This window comes from Parasteatoda tepidariorum, chromosome 9, assembly GCF_982258835.1.
Source record: "Parasteatoda tepidariorum strain Cologne lab strain chromosome 9, Ptep-v5.0, whole genome shotgun sequence".
Lineage (NCBI taxonomy): Eukaryota > Metazoa > Arthropoda > Arachnida > Araneae > Theridiidae > Parasteatoda > Parasteatoda tepidariorum.
Window position 1 is genome coordinate 97,437,337 of NC_141763.1, and position 14,556 is coordinate 97,451,892.

Sequence of the window (14,556 nt, forward strand, 5' to 3'; positions counted from 1 at the left end):
TTGTGAAAAAAGCATAAATTTCAGACGTACTTAGCAAATAGTTATATAGCACTTTAATTTATTTCCTTGTACCGTACAAAAGAAGTTAATTTGCTGAACTGTCTTCTTGTATCTTTGCTGTTTCGTTCGTCGCATAAGATTAGTGACCGAAAAAAAAAGGGTCGACATCAAAAAGTATATCGTCGATCCGAAAAACTTCAAAAAGGAATTTTTCCAAGAAAGGAGTGAACTGGAGAAGTGGATATAAGTAGAAATTTTATGAATCACATAAATATCGATCGCTAAAATCGAAATTAAATCGTTAAAAGTGAGCTATACTGTATAAGTCATAAATTGTTCCAACCAAGTATTTCCGAAACGCTAAATCAGGGTCGTTATCGACGATTTTGACTGTACATCAACTTTCTAGACAAATCTTCTTGGAACCATACAAATTTAGGTTTTTTCCGAAATCCTGATATTAAAAAAGAAGTTGTGAACATATATTGGAAACAGAGCCGGATTATACCTTTCGTAGGCCCTAGGCACAGCCGTTTTTTGGCCCTCCCCTCCTTCCCTCTTTTCAAAATATATGCTAAAATTTTCTTGCATATTTTTCTTTTATATTTATTACATTTTACATAATATGGATTTTAATTTGAATACGACATTTTGCATACAAGATTAATTTACATTTAGTACAAGATTTCGTTGAATCCAAAAATCGCAAGAAAGTAATATATTATATCATAAGATTCTGCAAAATAATTTATTACCGAAAAATATTATATTTTTATTTGTATCTTCATAATTTTGTGCAAAATACACTTGTTGTTTTTAAAGCTAAATTATTTTTGTCAAAAATTTTTTTCTCCGAATTTTTTCGTAGGCACGTGCCTAGTGTGCCTATAGGTTAATCCGGCCCTGATTGGAAATCGTAAATAACAATAAAAAAATTTTTTTAAAAAAATCTGAAGGTCCATCAGCCCAACTTCAAACAACATTTTATTTCAGCAGTCAACAAAAATACGCGTTTTTTTTTTCTTTAATTAATTTTTTAGTTACATAACAACTTTCAGAAGATAGTAAAAAAGTATCTACAGAAGTAAATAAATAAAAAAAAAATTGCGATCGAGGGAAGGCGATCACGGGTAACTCATTGGTGAAACCTTGCTTAATTTTCTTGCTTCAACTCTAACCTTTGAGACCGCGACAATCAGTTTGGGACCCTCTCTATTTGTGATATTCACCTGAATTAATATTGAAAACGAACCAGTTTGATTTCTGATTATTAATTTTAACAATAAAAACAAAAATATCGTTGAAATGATGAAATTCTCTTCTATTCACAAATCAAGAAGTATTTATGGGATTTCTCAAAAAAGAATTCTAAAAAAAATTATCAAACAGCAGCGGTCGCATGCGCACTGTTTACTTTTACTCCTGAACACAGTTGAAAAGTGTGATGACGTCCAAATAAGGCGCGCACGCCATCCAACCCAAAACAACACCCATTTTGCCAATGGGTAATAAAACTTATAATTTCGTTCCAACTAAATAACTGATCATAAATATGCTTCTCTTATTTGTTATTTCTTGTCATTGTGAAGTTATAAATTGATTCTTAAAAATAGCCCCCTACGCAAAACAATTCCTGCTATCGTCCAACTAAACCATTTGTTATAAATATGTTCCTAATCTGTTATTCTATGTGATTGCACAGTTATTCGTTGAAAACATAAAAATGTTATTGAAAAAAATATCCTCTTCCAAAATAAGATTTTAAAAATACCCACTTAAACATTCAAAACCAACTTAAACATTACATTTATAAAGCTGACAAATGGCTATGATGACTTGCCCCTCTTGGTTCTTCTCTGTGGGCCTCCACGATGTGTACTTCATAGATGAATATTTAGACATTTAATTGCAGTTAACGAATGATTAATTTTATTACTGTATGGTAGATCATATCCAGGTGATTTTGACACTAAAATTTAAACTTACAAATGGAGTTGTCGTCTGATTGTGCTGTATCGAGAAGCATAGTTAAGACTTTTTTTTTTAATCATGATTTTTTCTCGGTGGGACAAAACATTTCACTACATTTTTCTCTGAAAAGCAGGTTTTTTTTTTTTTTTTTTTTGCATTATCTCGGTCGCCAACGTATTGTTTACCTAGCTCATTCGAGATCTCCGCTATTCTCATTTTGTGCGGTTGCTGACAGCGAGCATTTCCTTATAGTCTAAAAAACCGATTTCTTAGTGTGGAAACGATCCTCCCTTTAAATTACCGATAGTCCACCAGGTTTAAAAAATAAAAAAAACATTTCATGTGAAGCATGAGATTTTTTTTCATTTATCAATATGTCTTGAAATTTGGTTTTACGTCAGATGGTTCTGAATATTTCTGCTTTCTGGTTCTGAATTTGTTTTTGGTGTGTGAAGAATAAGAATTATAATAAACATGTTTCTTTACTGTTGAATTTTATTAATTTATTATGAATTGAAAAGTTCGGCGGAAAATATTTATGTAATTTTTTTTTTATACAATACAGGCATATCCTTTTCATACTTTTATTAATACAATTTTTTTTATTTATTTACTTAGTCTAGTAATTTTCTTCTACACTGATATTTCACTCAAAAGAAAAATTATACAAATTGATAATAAATAACCTGGGGTAAATTGAAAAAAATAATCATAAGAAATTACCAAATAAATTTTACTTAGTTTAATAATTATTTACTTACTAAAAATTATTTACTTAAATTTAGCAATTTCCTTCTTCACTGTCATTTACCTCAAATGAAAATTAACCAAATTAACAATAAATAACCAGAGGTAAAATGAATCATAATAAATAATCTTAAAAAATTACAATATATTTACTGAGAGAAAAGTCCATAGTATCGGAATCCCTGTGATCCTACCATGAAACTCTAGGGCTTCACGGGACATCTTTAGAGACCACTGGTCAAGAGTTTGTAACTATGGTCACAAGATTAAACTATTGTAAAAAAGGGTCATGTTCAGGGGTGATTGTGACACAAATTAAAAAAAAAACTGAAAATTTTATTTGCTAAAAATATATATCAGGATATTAATTTATATAACATACATGCTACATATTTAACATTATTTCTTGCAATAAGATTAATAATTAAATTACCTATAAATAAAGAATATCACACCTTTATAGTAAATAAGTTAAGAAAAATCTCAGAATCATGATATTGGATTTTTAAAAATTGCGTGAATATGAATAATAAATAGCGATATTGGATTTTAAAATCACATGAATATAAATCGTGACATTGAATCTTAATGTCGTATGAACAGAAATCGCTGCAATGGATTTTAAAGTAGAAAGAATGTGAATCGCGATAATGGATTTTAAAAATTCGTGAATATGAATCACGATATTTTTTTTTAAACAAGTGAATATGAATCGCGATGCATGATTTTCAGATTGCGTGAATATGAGTCGCAATGAGTAGCTTTTAAATTATGTATAAATACGAAATCGATGTTTGATATTACAAACATGCGAACACAAATAGCAATATTGTATTTTAAAAATGAGTGAATATAAAACGGGAAACTGATTATAAAAACGCGTAGGCGCAAATCACGATATTAAATTTTTTAATCACGTGAATAAGAGTAGCGATGTAAGCGGATTCCGGTTCATTTCCAATTATTCAAAATGGTGAAAATCGGCTCAACGGCCAAAATCACATGTATGTAAACGTTTACGGGTTTTAGCGAAAGTTTTTCCAAAATTTAAATTTTAGATTGCGGATTCTAAGTTTGATTAGTGGAAGTCCGAAAACGCAGAATTCCTGCCCTTAATTTTGATATGCAGAAGACTTTTATACAAAATCCCCGAAATTCCGAGATACAACCAGAAAACAATCACTCCTGTATGTCATAGAGTAAGGACAGGTTTTGACTTTGAGAAGTGATTCAACTTAAAAATTGACTTAACAAGAAAAAATAAACATAAAATATTTTACTTGAATCATTATTCTAGATCCCCCCCCCCCAAAAAAAAAATAGATTAAAACAAGACATCAAAAAAGAAAAACATTTGAGCATTTTATCAGATTAAACTAAAACAACTAACTTAACAATTAGAGAATTTCTTAAATCTAATTATAAAAACACTACTAGAAAACGATAAATTCATTATAAAACTTAAGCTTATAAGACAACAGAAGAATGCTACATACTGCATGGCAAAAAGCCCCTTAGCCGCTTTGTAGCTTTTTCACATGACCTAGCATTAGCGATAAAACTTTAATTTTAATCTTTCTCTGCGCTTTAAATTTTTGATGTTAGAATGTTATTCTACAACTTAACAGGCTCTTTCTTTTGCAAACATACAAGTTTTTTTTTCTTTCCGATACCCACCTGGGTTGACATTCACCAATGTAGGGCAGATTTGTTGACCACTTTTTCAGGGGCACCATAATAGGTGGGTCAACGTTGCTCCCACAGTCAAGACAGATAACACAGAGAATGAAAGAACACCCATGCCTCGTCCGGGATTCGAACGCAGAACCTTTCTGATGCAAGGCCACTTCCCTGATCCCTGCACAGTCTGGTCGAGGCAAACAGACGTAACCAGAAAATTCTTGTAGGATGGGCAATAGCCCTTAAATCAATCCCAAATATTAACTATTCCCCCCCATATTATTTATTTAAGACTAAAATTGAAGATTCCACATATTGTGGAGTTTAGTAAAGAAATGAAGACATGTTTTTAAACATTGCTTTAATTAAATTAGTATAAAAATGATAAATGTTGCCTATTTACAATTTACAAATACAAAAGGTAGAAGTGAACATTTTTAGTTTCTTCTTCTTTTGGTTCTAGATATCCTCCAAGCATTAGGTTCTTCATATTTGTTGTACAAGGGTTCCAACCTGAGTTGTTTCTTTTGTGCACTCAGTTTAGTCGGGTCAGCAAATTTGTAGAATGCCGGTGCAAAATCGACCACCCATTTCGGATCGACAGCTGTTACGTCTCTCATGTATTCCTTAGTAGTCTGAACTACTTCGTGATAAATAACCCTGTGTGAAAAATAACAATGTTTTGAAATTGAAAATATTTTAAAAAATAAATTATGATATTACATTCAAAAATACAACAAAATAACAATTTAAACTTTTTAAAATGTTTTTTTCTTCTTCTTTACAGTGAAATCTCTTTTATCTTAAAAATAGACATCTAACTTAATCATATTTAGGAAACAAAATGGTGAAGACAATGCTAAAAATCGCATATACATGGGTGCCACTGTAATAAAAAAATTTCGAGACTTATTTTTTTGACCAATTAACAAGTTCTAGCGTTGTTTACCAGAATTTTCAGAAATTTACAGCCCACTGCCTCCAAAATGTACCTCACCAAAACAATGGCTCATACAATAAAACAATGATTTAATTATTTTTTCCAAAACATTCATTTTATTTCATTAATTTTTTCACAGCAAACAAAATAAAAATAACAGCTAAGTTTGTACATCTTTTTACACCAATCATTGAATAATAAACCACTAATTTTCTCTGAAGCTCTTCATATCTCTACTTATTTTTTTATTCCACCATTATTTATCTTTTGTTCCATCTTAATAAAAAAAATTTTTTTTTTTTAAAAATAATAATCTCAATTTAACTTTCGCTAGCATTTCAAAATGTTGGGGGGGGGGGGGGATGAAAATTGAATCAAATACAGCAAGAGTACAAATTTTGTTTAAGTAAGCATGACCTGAAGTTCAATCAAACTTATTTCCGTGCGTTGCTCTATCATTACTTGATCGTTTTGCAATAATTACGAAAAATATTTTAAAAACATTTTTATTTAAAAAACAAATGGGAAAGAGATATTAATTGATGAAATTTAGCCTGCTCTCAGCTTATTTTTTTCTTCCCAAGACTGATTTCAGTCCCCAGGACTGAAAAGTGGCAACCATGCATATAATGTATTGAAAATCAGGACCTGCTTTGCATGGACGCAAAATGCAGTTTTAGCAACAGAAAGCTGACTGTACTTCTTTTGCATACATCATTTGTCCTATATCTTCCCTGTTTTTACCAATATTGCTGTGTTTTTATGATGTGGAAGGTGCTTCTTGCAGCTCTAAAACCTACCTGGATTTTTGATAAATTTTTTTTGATTTTATATTGTTCCCATTCAACAGTTCAATCATATCTCAAAGGAAGACACTGTAACGTTTTCTTATTAGATATTTTTTAATAATGATTTTTTAAAATAAAAAAAAATAATAATTTTAATATAAAATGTTTACAAACAGTCAAAACAATATACTTTGGAAGAAAAAAAAAGTAAATTCCCATAAATATGAAAATTATGAATATTTCTATTTTATATTTTTCAGAACAAGTCAATTTCATAAAATAAAAAGCTGGTATTAGTTCAAGTTCAAAGCAGATTTAAGACACAAGAGGTAGAGAAAAAGAAGCACTAGCACTACTTCTTGTTTTAGCTAGATTCAATCTGTGTTAAGTGGTAATAGCAGTAATTCAAATTCAAACAGCAAAAGGCATGAATTTTTTTTTTTGCTGCTTTTAATAACTTTTGTTTTTCTATTAATTTATTAATTTTTTTTTACCATTTTCCTATCTTTAAAATATATTTGCACTGTCTAAAAAAAGTTTCAACTTATTTCAAAATGAATATGTATTTAAAAAAGTAATAAGCTGTAAGTGACTTAGAAGCGAATTTTAATAAATATGAAAGCAGAAACATAATCACTGATCAGAAAACCAGATTTGAACAAAGCACATTTGAGGCTACTTCAGAATTGACTCAAATACATTTATATATTTAAAATTCATCAAAATAAAACTAAACTATATTTGTTACTGTAAAATCAGATACTATGATTTGAATTTTTTAACTTTCTCCAAAATTTAACAATTAGAATATTTGTTTCCCCCTCCCCCTTTTCCAACAGTCACAGACATAAAATTGAAATATGCACATGTAGTTCTTACCATTCAGGTTCTCGGTTGAATAAGGCACTGGATGGATGGATGTAAACAACTTGACCATCAACAAGAGTCCTGTAACCATCCTGGTGATCTTTCTTGGCAACATTTCTAAAAAATCCACTGCAGATAGCTTTCTGAATTTGAGCTGTTTTCTTACCACAGGACAGAACATCAAATTTATGCCTAAAATTAATATTTTAGAATAATTAAGGAAGGAAACTATTACAAGCAAAGTAAGATAAAATGAAAAACTTTGAGAACACAAAATCTATATTAAAAAACCTTTTGCGGGCATTGATTAACTCTTGTAACTACAGTATAACCTCTCGGGAACGACCCGTTCCACGGTAAACGGGTTGTTAATGGAAGTTGTTGGTTCTTACCTCCATTAACTTCAAAATTGTTATCAAAGGTACATGATTTTTCACAAACGATTTTAATTTTAGTCAGTGTCATTTTCTACGTGCGATAATGCCACTTCTGTTGTCGTCATGAAAAAACGGATCAATGAATAAAATTTAGCGCCTATAAAAGTGATCTGAACTGATATAATTATGTGCAAAAACAAATTTAGCAATTATGAATGATAAAGCTATTTTAAATAAATAAACAATTACATTTTTTGTTTTAAGTTTGCTTTTAATTTTAAATCATAAAAATTAGTTAGCTTTAAAAATGAGAAGAGGTTTGTTTGTTTGAGAGGCTTGTTTCTTCTAAACAAACTTTTTTTTCTAGTTTAACTTCAGAAGTAAATCATTGATAGCATCATCTTTAAAGCAATCTGACTGCAACGTAAGGTTGTATTGTCAAAAAAGCTCTCTAAATAAGAGCTTCACACAAATATTTTGAATACATTTTAATCTACTTATTCGTTCCGTTAAATTTTTTATTTTCATATTTGAAACCAAATGCCTCGGGTTATAAATAAAGTAAATTCCGCTATGATTTTGTTTCACTAATTTAGAAAATATTACCAACCTATCCATGATCCCCAACAGCTGTTTGCGAATATCTTGAGCCTTTTGTAGTGTTCTAAATTGTATGAAATTTTCATAACACCATGCTTTGGAAAATTTGTTGTTGCTCCAAGAATTGTACACTGCCAGCAAAGTTAAGTGATCTCCTTGAGGCTGATGAAATCTGGCTTTTTTCTGATCAGCTAAAGCTTGTTTGTCCTAACAGAAGGGAAAAAAAATAATTAAAAAAAAATTGCATACAGTGAAATTTCTCGGGAGCGATCAATCTCTATCCCACAGTAAAATGGTCGCTAATAGAGGTTGATCATACTTAGGGGTTACTTCCATCGACTTCAATTTTACCCAGTGTCATTCTCAGGGTACAGAAACGCAACTTGTGTTGGCTTCATGAAAACCGGTTTAATGAATAAAATTAAAAATGAACCCCCACAGATATAATTTTTTAAAAAAAAGAAATTAACCAATTATGAATGATAGACCTATTTTAAATATATAAACATAACTTTCAACAAAAATTATGTTTTTTCTTCAAGTTTGTATTTAATTTTATATAAAAAATTAATTTGCTTACTAATGGGTGGTTTGTTTGTTTGAAATGTTTTATATATTCTAAAATGGCTTTTTTCTCCTAATTTAACTGTTGTAACGAAATGTAACGAAATAATTGATAGCACAGTGTTTAGTGCACTCTGACGGTAACATAAGGTTGACTGTCGCGTTCATTGGTCGAAAAAAGCTCTCTAAATAAAAGCTCTTAACAAATATTTGAAACACATTTGAATCTATACTCATTTGCTTTGTTAATATTTTTTATTTTTAAATTTTTTGGCGTTTCTTTATTTGACCTTTTTCTCATTTGGTGCGGAGGTCTGCCCGGTCGCTGAGAGAGGTTTTGATGGTTTTTCCCAAAGGTTTTCTTCAGCACAGTCTATGGAAAAAATTCAGTGCCCCCCAAAAGTGGATGCAAATAGAGGAGGTCACTACACAGAGGTGGTCTCTCCTAGAGGTTTCATTGTACTTGTCTGTAGCAGAATTTTTTTTTACAGTAATTAAACCAGCTCCAAAGTTTATTAACATGGCCCCTTTATTTCCATACATTAATAAATATATTATAAGAAAGAAAAGAAAAAAAAACATAACAGGAAAAAAAATCTCTTAAACTAAAAATTCAGTAACTAAAATTTTAATTCTGTAATTAAAACCTTTAACTCTGTAACTAAAAGTTACTGATCTAGCTCAGAGTCTTTCTCTGAGCATTGGAGAGTATTCATTTTGTTACGCAAATTTTGGTTCATGGTAAGGGGTTCTGTGTAAAAGTACAAATAATCTAGCAAAGAAAGAAAATTACAAAAACTTTAGATGAAACAAAAATTATAATTTTGAAATTAAAATGACAACCATCACATTAATTTGACACTATTTTAATAACAAAGTTTATCTTTGGAATAATAGTGATTATTATTTTTTTTTGTAAAACTATAAATTTATCATACTAATTTGCATTGTAATCTATATATTTCATTAATTTTTACAATTACAAAGTTACATTAATGTTTGCCATAATTGCAAGTTTCAGTTTTTGTAGCCCACTGAAAAAAAAAAAACAAATTTATGAGCTTCTCTGATTTGTAATCAGAAATGCCAACTTCGCCTTGTTAATTTTTTTCAGTGGTAGCAAAATATTTTAATATTTAACTTTCAGTTTAGTATATTTAATTCAAAGTAAGTTTAACCAAGACTACAAAATTTTATACTTCTCAATATATTATGGCGAAGATTTTAAAGTGTTTTTTAAGTTTAACAAAATTTTGCAAATTTTACTGTACAATTAATTCTCAACAACTTTAAAAACTCGTTTGCAGAAAGCGGAGCAGCTGTGCAACAATAAATGCATATCTAATTATAACATTGATATTGATTAGAATTCTACAGTAAGTAAAGTTAAATTAATTACTAATAAATGTTACGAAGAACACAGTTAAGAAAAAAAATTTCAAACGCCTATAAAAAATTTAAAAAATGTATGAATACCTTTGGCCGATAAAATACGCCTTGAACTGACAACATAGATACAATAGTAAGAATTTCTTCACTGCAACCCAATTGCACTGACATTATAAGCATCTTTGATAAGTTTGGTTCCATTGGAAATTCTGCCATCTAAATACAAATGAAACAAAACTGAAATTTTTCCTAAAGCTTGTGTTCATAATCATAACAAATAGTTAAAAAGCAGTACAAATCTAAATTGAATGGAGAGTGTTGCTCCGCGAAGCATTTTTCACACATAACTTTAACAATTAAAGTCATATTTACAATCTAAAGAAAACATTTAAATAGAATAACACTTTCCTCTGCAATATACTTTTTCAACACAAACAATTAAAAAGAAAAAAAATTCAACCATTTAATTAATTACAAAATGTTCCAATTGTTAACCTTGGAAGGGTTGGCCATACCCCCATTCTTGTGAAAAATTTTATTTGAACCAATTTTAAAACAGCAAACCATTTTTTTAAAGACATTAAAAGTAAAACATACAGCAAAAGTACTAAATAAATTATTTTTTAATAACTAAAATCTTTAAAAAATCTTTTAGAATGACTACTTGAATTGTTTTATAAATTCATATTCTGAAAATAGAACTAAAATTTTTTTTAAATAAATTTATTTTAATGTGATGAAATTTTCTTCCTTTTATCACGGCATTAAATCAATGCATCAGATGGTTACTTTTGAGGTCATGTTGTCTATTGGCTAAAGTTATAAACAAAAATAATGCTTCTGTTGAAGTTAGAATTATTTTTTCATAATAAATGCCAAAATTAGTTTTTAATTATTTCTAATAATTGAATGTTTACATTGACATTAGCATTTAATAGTAAGAATGTCAAAAGTCTACCTCTTCTCTACATTCAGGGATGAGAGTAGTCAGAAAGTAAAAAAGAGGAAATCCTAGAATATATATATATACACGAAAATTTGACAAAAAAGTGCGATTTTTAAACTTGTAAACCATGTGATTATAAATCCCGATATGAGGTTTTTAAATCACGTGAATATGAAACTCTACATCGAATTTAAAAAATTCGAAAATACAAATCATGATGCGTAACTTTTAGATCACGATGCATAATTTTAAAATCGCGCGATATTACAACCGCAAAAACGAATCACGACATTGGATTTTAAGCTCGCGTAGCTACATAAGGTTTTAAAAGCTCGTAAATACAAATCGCGATATTGGTTTTTGAAATCTCGTAAATAAGAATCGCAATGTACAATATTTAAATCGCTTGAATATTGGTTTTAAATCAGGTAAATACGAAAATCGATGTTTGATAATAAAATCGCAATTTTAAAAATGCATAAATACAAAACACGATATTGGATTTTTAAATCTCGTAAATACGAGTCATAATGTACGATATTTAAAAAGCGTAAATAAGAACTGCAATGCGCAACTTTTAAATCAGGTACATACGAAAATCGATGATTGATATTAAAATCGCGTGAATAAAAATCGAAATATTTCCAGAGTCTGGACTTGGGATTTCTAAAAGGCTTGTTTGTATTGTTTTTTGTTTAGACTTAATAAATAAAAATTTACAAGATTAATTGAATGAGCAAATAAATATTTTCACCGCAAATCCACCTCTACTTTTTTTTCTCTTTTTTTGTCTGCTTTCATTCCAGAATACAAGAAGCAGTGACGTCTGAATTACGAAAATACGAGCTATCCCGCCGACGGATAAAAAATACGGAAAATCTTATTTTCTGTGCATGAAATCGGAGAAAATAGCTAATATAAGTAAAAATGCGGAAGGGTTAGCAGCTAGGACGTAGTTTGAATTTTCTGTTTTTCTTTGAAAATCGTAAATAAATATAATTATTTTACTTCAACGACTGAATTTTCACAAAAAAGCGGGATATTTATTAAAAAAAAAAAAAAACGAAACTTTTAGAGAATCGGAGTTTTTGATAAAAAGGCTGAAATTCGAGAGACAAAAGGGAAAAAAATCTCATCCCTGTATGAAGGTCAACCAGTTTTATCCCAAGGAATTGATTTTTAGAGAAATTTCAGAGGGAGTAATGAGAACTTCAATAATTTCGATCCGCGGAAAATTAAATTCCTCATAAAATATTTTAACTTGTGCAAAAAAATATTTCAGCGGAAATTAGCGGGAAAATTGGAAAAATCTGAAAAAAAAGCAGAAATCCGCGAATCCGCGGAAGAATCTCATCCCTGCTACATTTGAACTATTTAAATTGAAAAGCATTTCAGTAAGCTTTATTGATAAATGAAACAAAATATGCAATAAAATATATGCTTTTTTAAAAAATTATATTAATTGAAATTAAATTATATTAACTAAATTAACTTTCTTTAATGAAAATAGATTGAATTGTTTTTCATTTAGACTTATATTTAAAACATTTTAATAATTGTCTCAGATGTGAGAGTCCTAATATGCATGTAAAATAAATTCTTATTCATGTACGTAGTAATTTTTTGTATTAGTACAAAATTTCATGTTGATGAATCTTCACGGTACAAGCTCAAATTATAAAAGCTTCAAACATCTATCCGATAGAATTATTTTTTTAATACTCTTATGCATTTATAACATGTTTGAATTAAAGTACAGTAAAAAGTAGGCACAGTTTGAAAAGAATATGCAATTTTAACTTGCCAAATCAGTTGCATTAAACATTGTTTTAATAATGAAAAGTATTAATTTACCCGTCGTCCAAGTCTAGTCAAAAGCCCTTCACTATCCAGAACACTGAGAGAATACAACTGCTGTAAAGCCATAATTAGAGACTGTAAATAAAATAAAAAATTCTAAGTTAATATTTTCCGGAAATCAAAATAAATAAATTGATGGGAACTTTTAGAGAAATTACAAATATAGGCTAATTAAAATGTTTTTTTTTTTAAAATTACATAACTGTGTTTCTATTGATATCTTTCATTAAGACTACAATGACAATGGATATTATACAGATTATTTAATTTAAAAAATTAGTACAATTGTATTTTAATTTTTCAAATAATGCATCAGAAGTAGACAATAAACTGAAGATTGCCCATAAATTGTTTGGATTTCCCGTCACCTCCCACAAATTTAATAATAATAATAATAAAACATATTATTAGCATAGCGCAGTGGTCGTAAAAACTACATTTTCTTTGTAGTTAACTACAACTATTTTATTACAGTTGTAGTTAACTAAAACTACTTTTTTTTAAAAAATGAAGCAACTACAAACTACTTTTGAAATGTAATCACTACCTTGCTACTTTTAGAAGACAAACTTAACTGGAGAACTTAATTTTCACCAATATTCAAAATGATTTTGAATAAAAAATTGGCTTGGTAAATTTTAAGGCGATATTAAAAAGTTTTAATTCATGTTTACACGAAATAGTTTTTTATTTATTCTAAAGCATTTTACGAATTTGTTCTTTAAACTTCCAAACTCTATGTTTTTCTCAATAGTGACTTAAGAAATGCTAAGAAATTATCAAATATTTGTGATTTAAGAGATCAATGCTTTTCTCTACATCCACCAAGAAATAAAGTACTTAACAGAAAGAAAAAGGTTAGAAGAAGAGATCAAAAATTTTTTTTTTGAGATCTTTGCTTTTTGTAATTCTATAGATGAATTTTAACCCATAAAAATTATATAAAATGCAAAGTAATCGATATGAAAATTTTCTAAAAATCAATAATGTGATAAATGCATGTACCACTTGAGGAGGAGCATCCATAAATTCAAATGAGAGCAAATCATTAATCCCCATTGCTTTTAGCTGCAGTATAGTGTATGCAAGATTTGTCCTTTGGATCTCCGGTACTGGAGTGGTGAGCATTTCATCTCTGTAGGACCTTTCAGTGTAGAGACGATAACATTTTCCTGGTTCTGTTCTTCCTGCACGGCCTGCTCTTTGCTTAGCTTGAGCCTATAAAATTATTTATAAAATGTCGTTTTTTAATGAAACATTAAAACACATAAATTTTAAACCAAAATTTTTTTTTGTTTATTTTAACAAAATTTACATGAAAAAAAAAAGAGGATTATAATGAAATTAGGAATTTTTAAAAACAGTTGAAGGAAGAAAAAAAATCCGCATCATAGACTTAGCATTTGTTTTAAGACACTCTCTGAAACCCTTATAAAAAATATTAGCAGAATGTCAGCTTTTATAGAAATTTTAAAATTAGCCCAACTCAGGGTGGGTAGCCAAATGATTCAATAAAAATAAGCACTTTTCAAATACTTAAAAAATATTTTTAAGCACTTTAACTGACAATCGACAGTTCTATCGTAATTTAACCATCATGTGTAAAAAAAAAAACTTTTGGCATTGTTTTTGACAATTTTCAAAATTCATGAAATTTTGAATAATGTAAAATGAATGGCGTTTTCATATTCAAAATAGTGACCAAAAATTCAAAGTAGTAATAATTATACATTTGGATCTTTGTATGTAAAGCTACATAGTGCAAGGAAATTTTTTTAAAAAATAAATTTTTTTTATCAGTTTTTTGATATTTTATTTTAGCGTTCA

At 28.9% G+C, this 14,556-nt stretch overlaps 1 protein-coding gene across 1 annotated transcript in view; it reads right to left on the bottom strand.

Annotated features, from left to right (window-relative positions):
- Window positions 1–4,742: 4,742 nt before the first annotated feature.
- LOC107443708 (ATP-dependent RNA helicase DHX8) overlaps window positions 4,743–14,556 on the bottom strand; it is a 38,591-nt gene continuing 28,777 nt past the window's right edge. The window contains exons 14-19 of the mRNA XM_087152477.1: window positions 13,735–13,947; window positions 12,724–12,804; window positions 10,011–10,139; window positions 7,981–8,177; window positions 7,006–7,185; window positions 4,743–5,058 (exon numbers count right to left, since the gene is read on the bottom strand). Of these exons, the coding sequence (XP_087008603.1) occupies window positions 4,836–5,058; window positions 7,006–7,185; window positions 7,981–8,177; window positions 10,011–10,139; window positions 12,724–12,804; window positions 13,735–13,947 (1,023 nt within the window). The 3' untranslated portion in view covers window positions 4,743–4,835. The remainder of the gene's footprint in view (window positions 5,059–7,005; window positions 7,186–7,980; window positions 8,178–10,010; window positions 10,140–12,723; window positions 12,805–13,734; window positions 13,948–14,556) is intronic.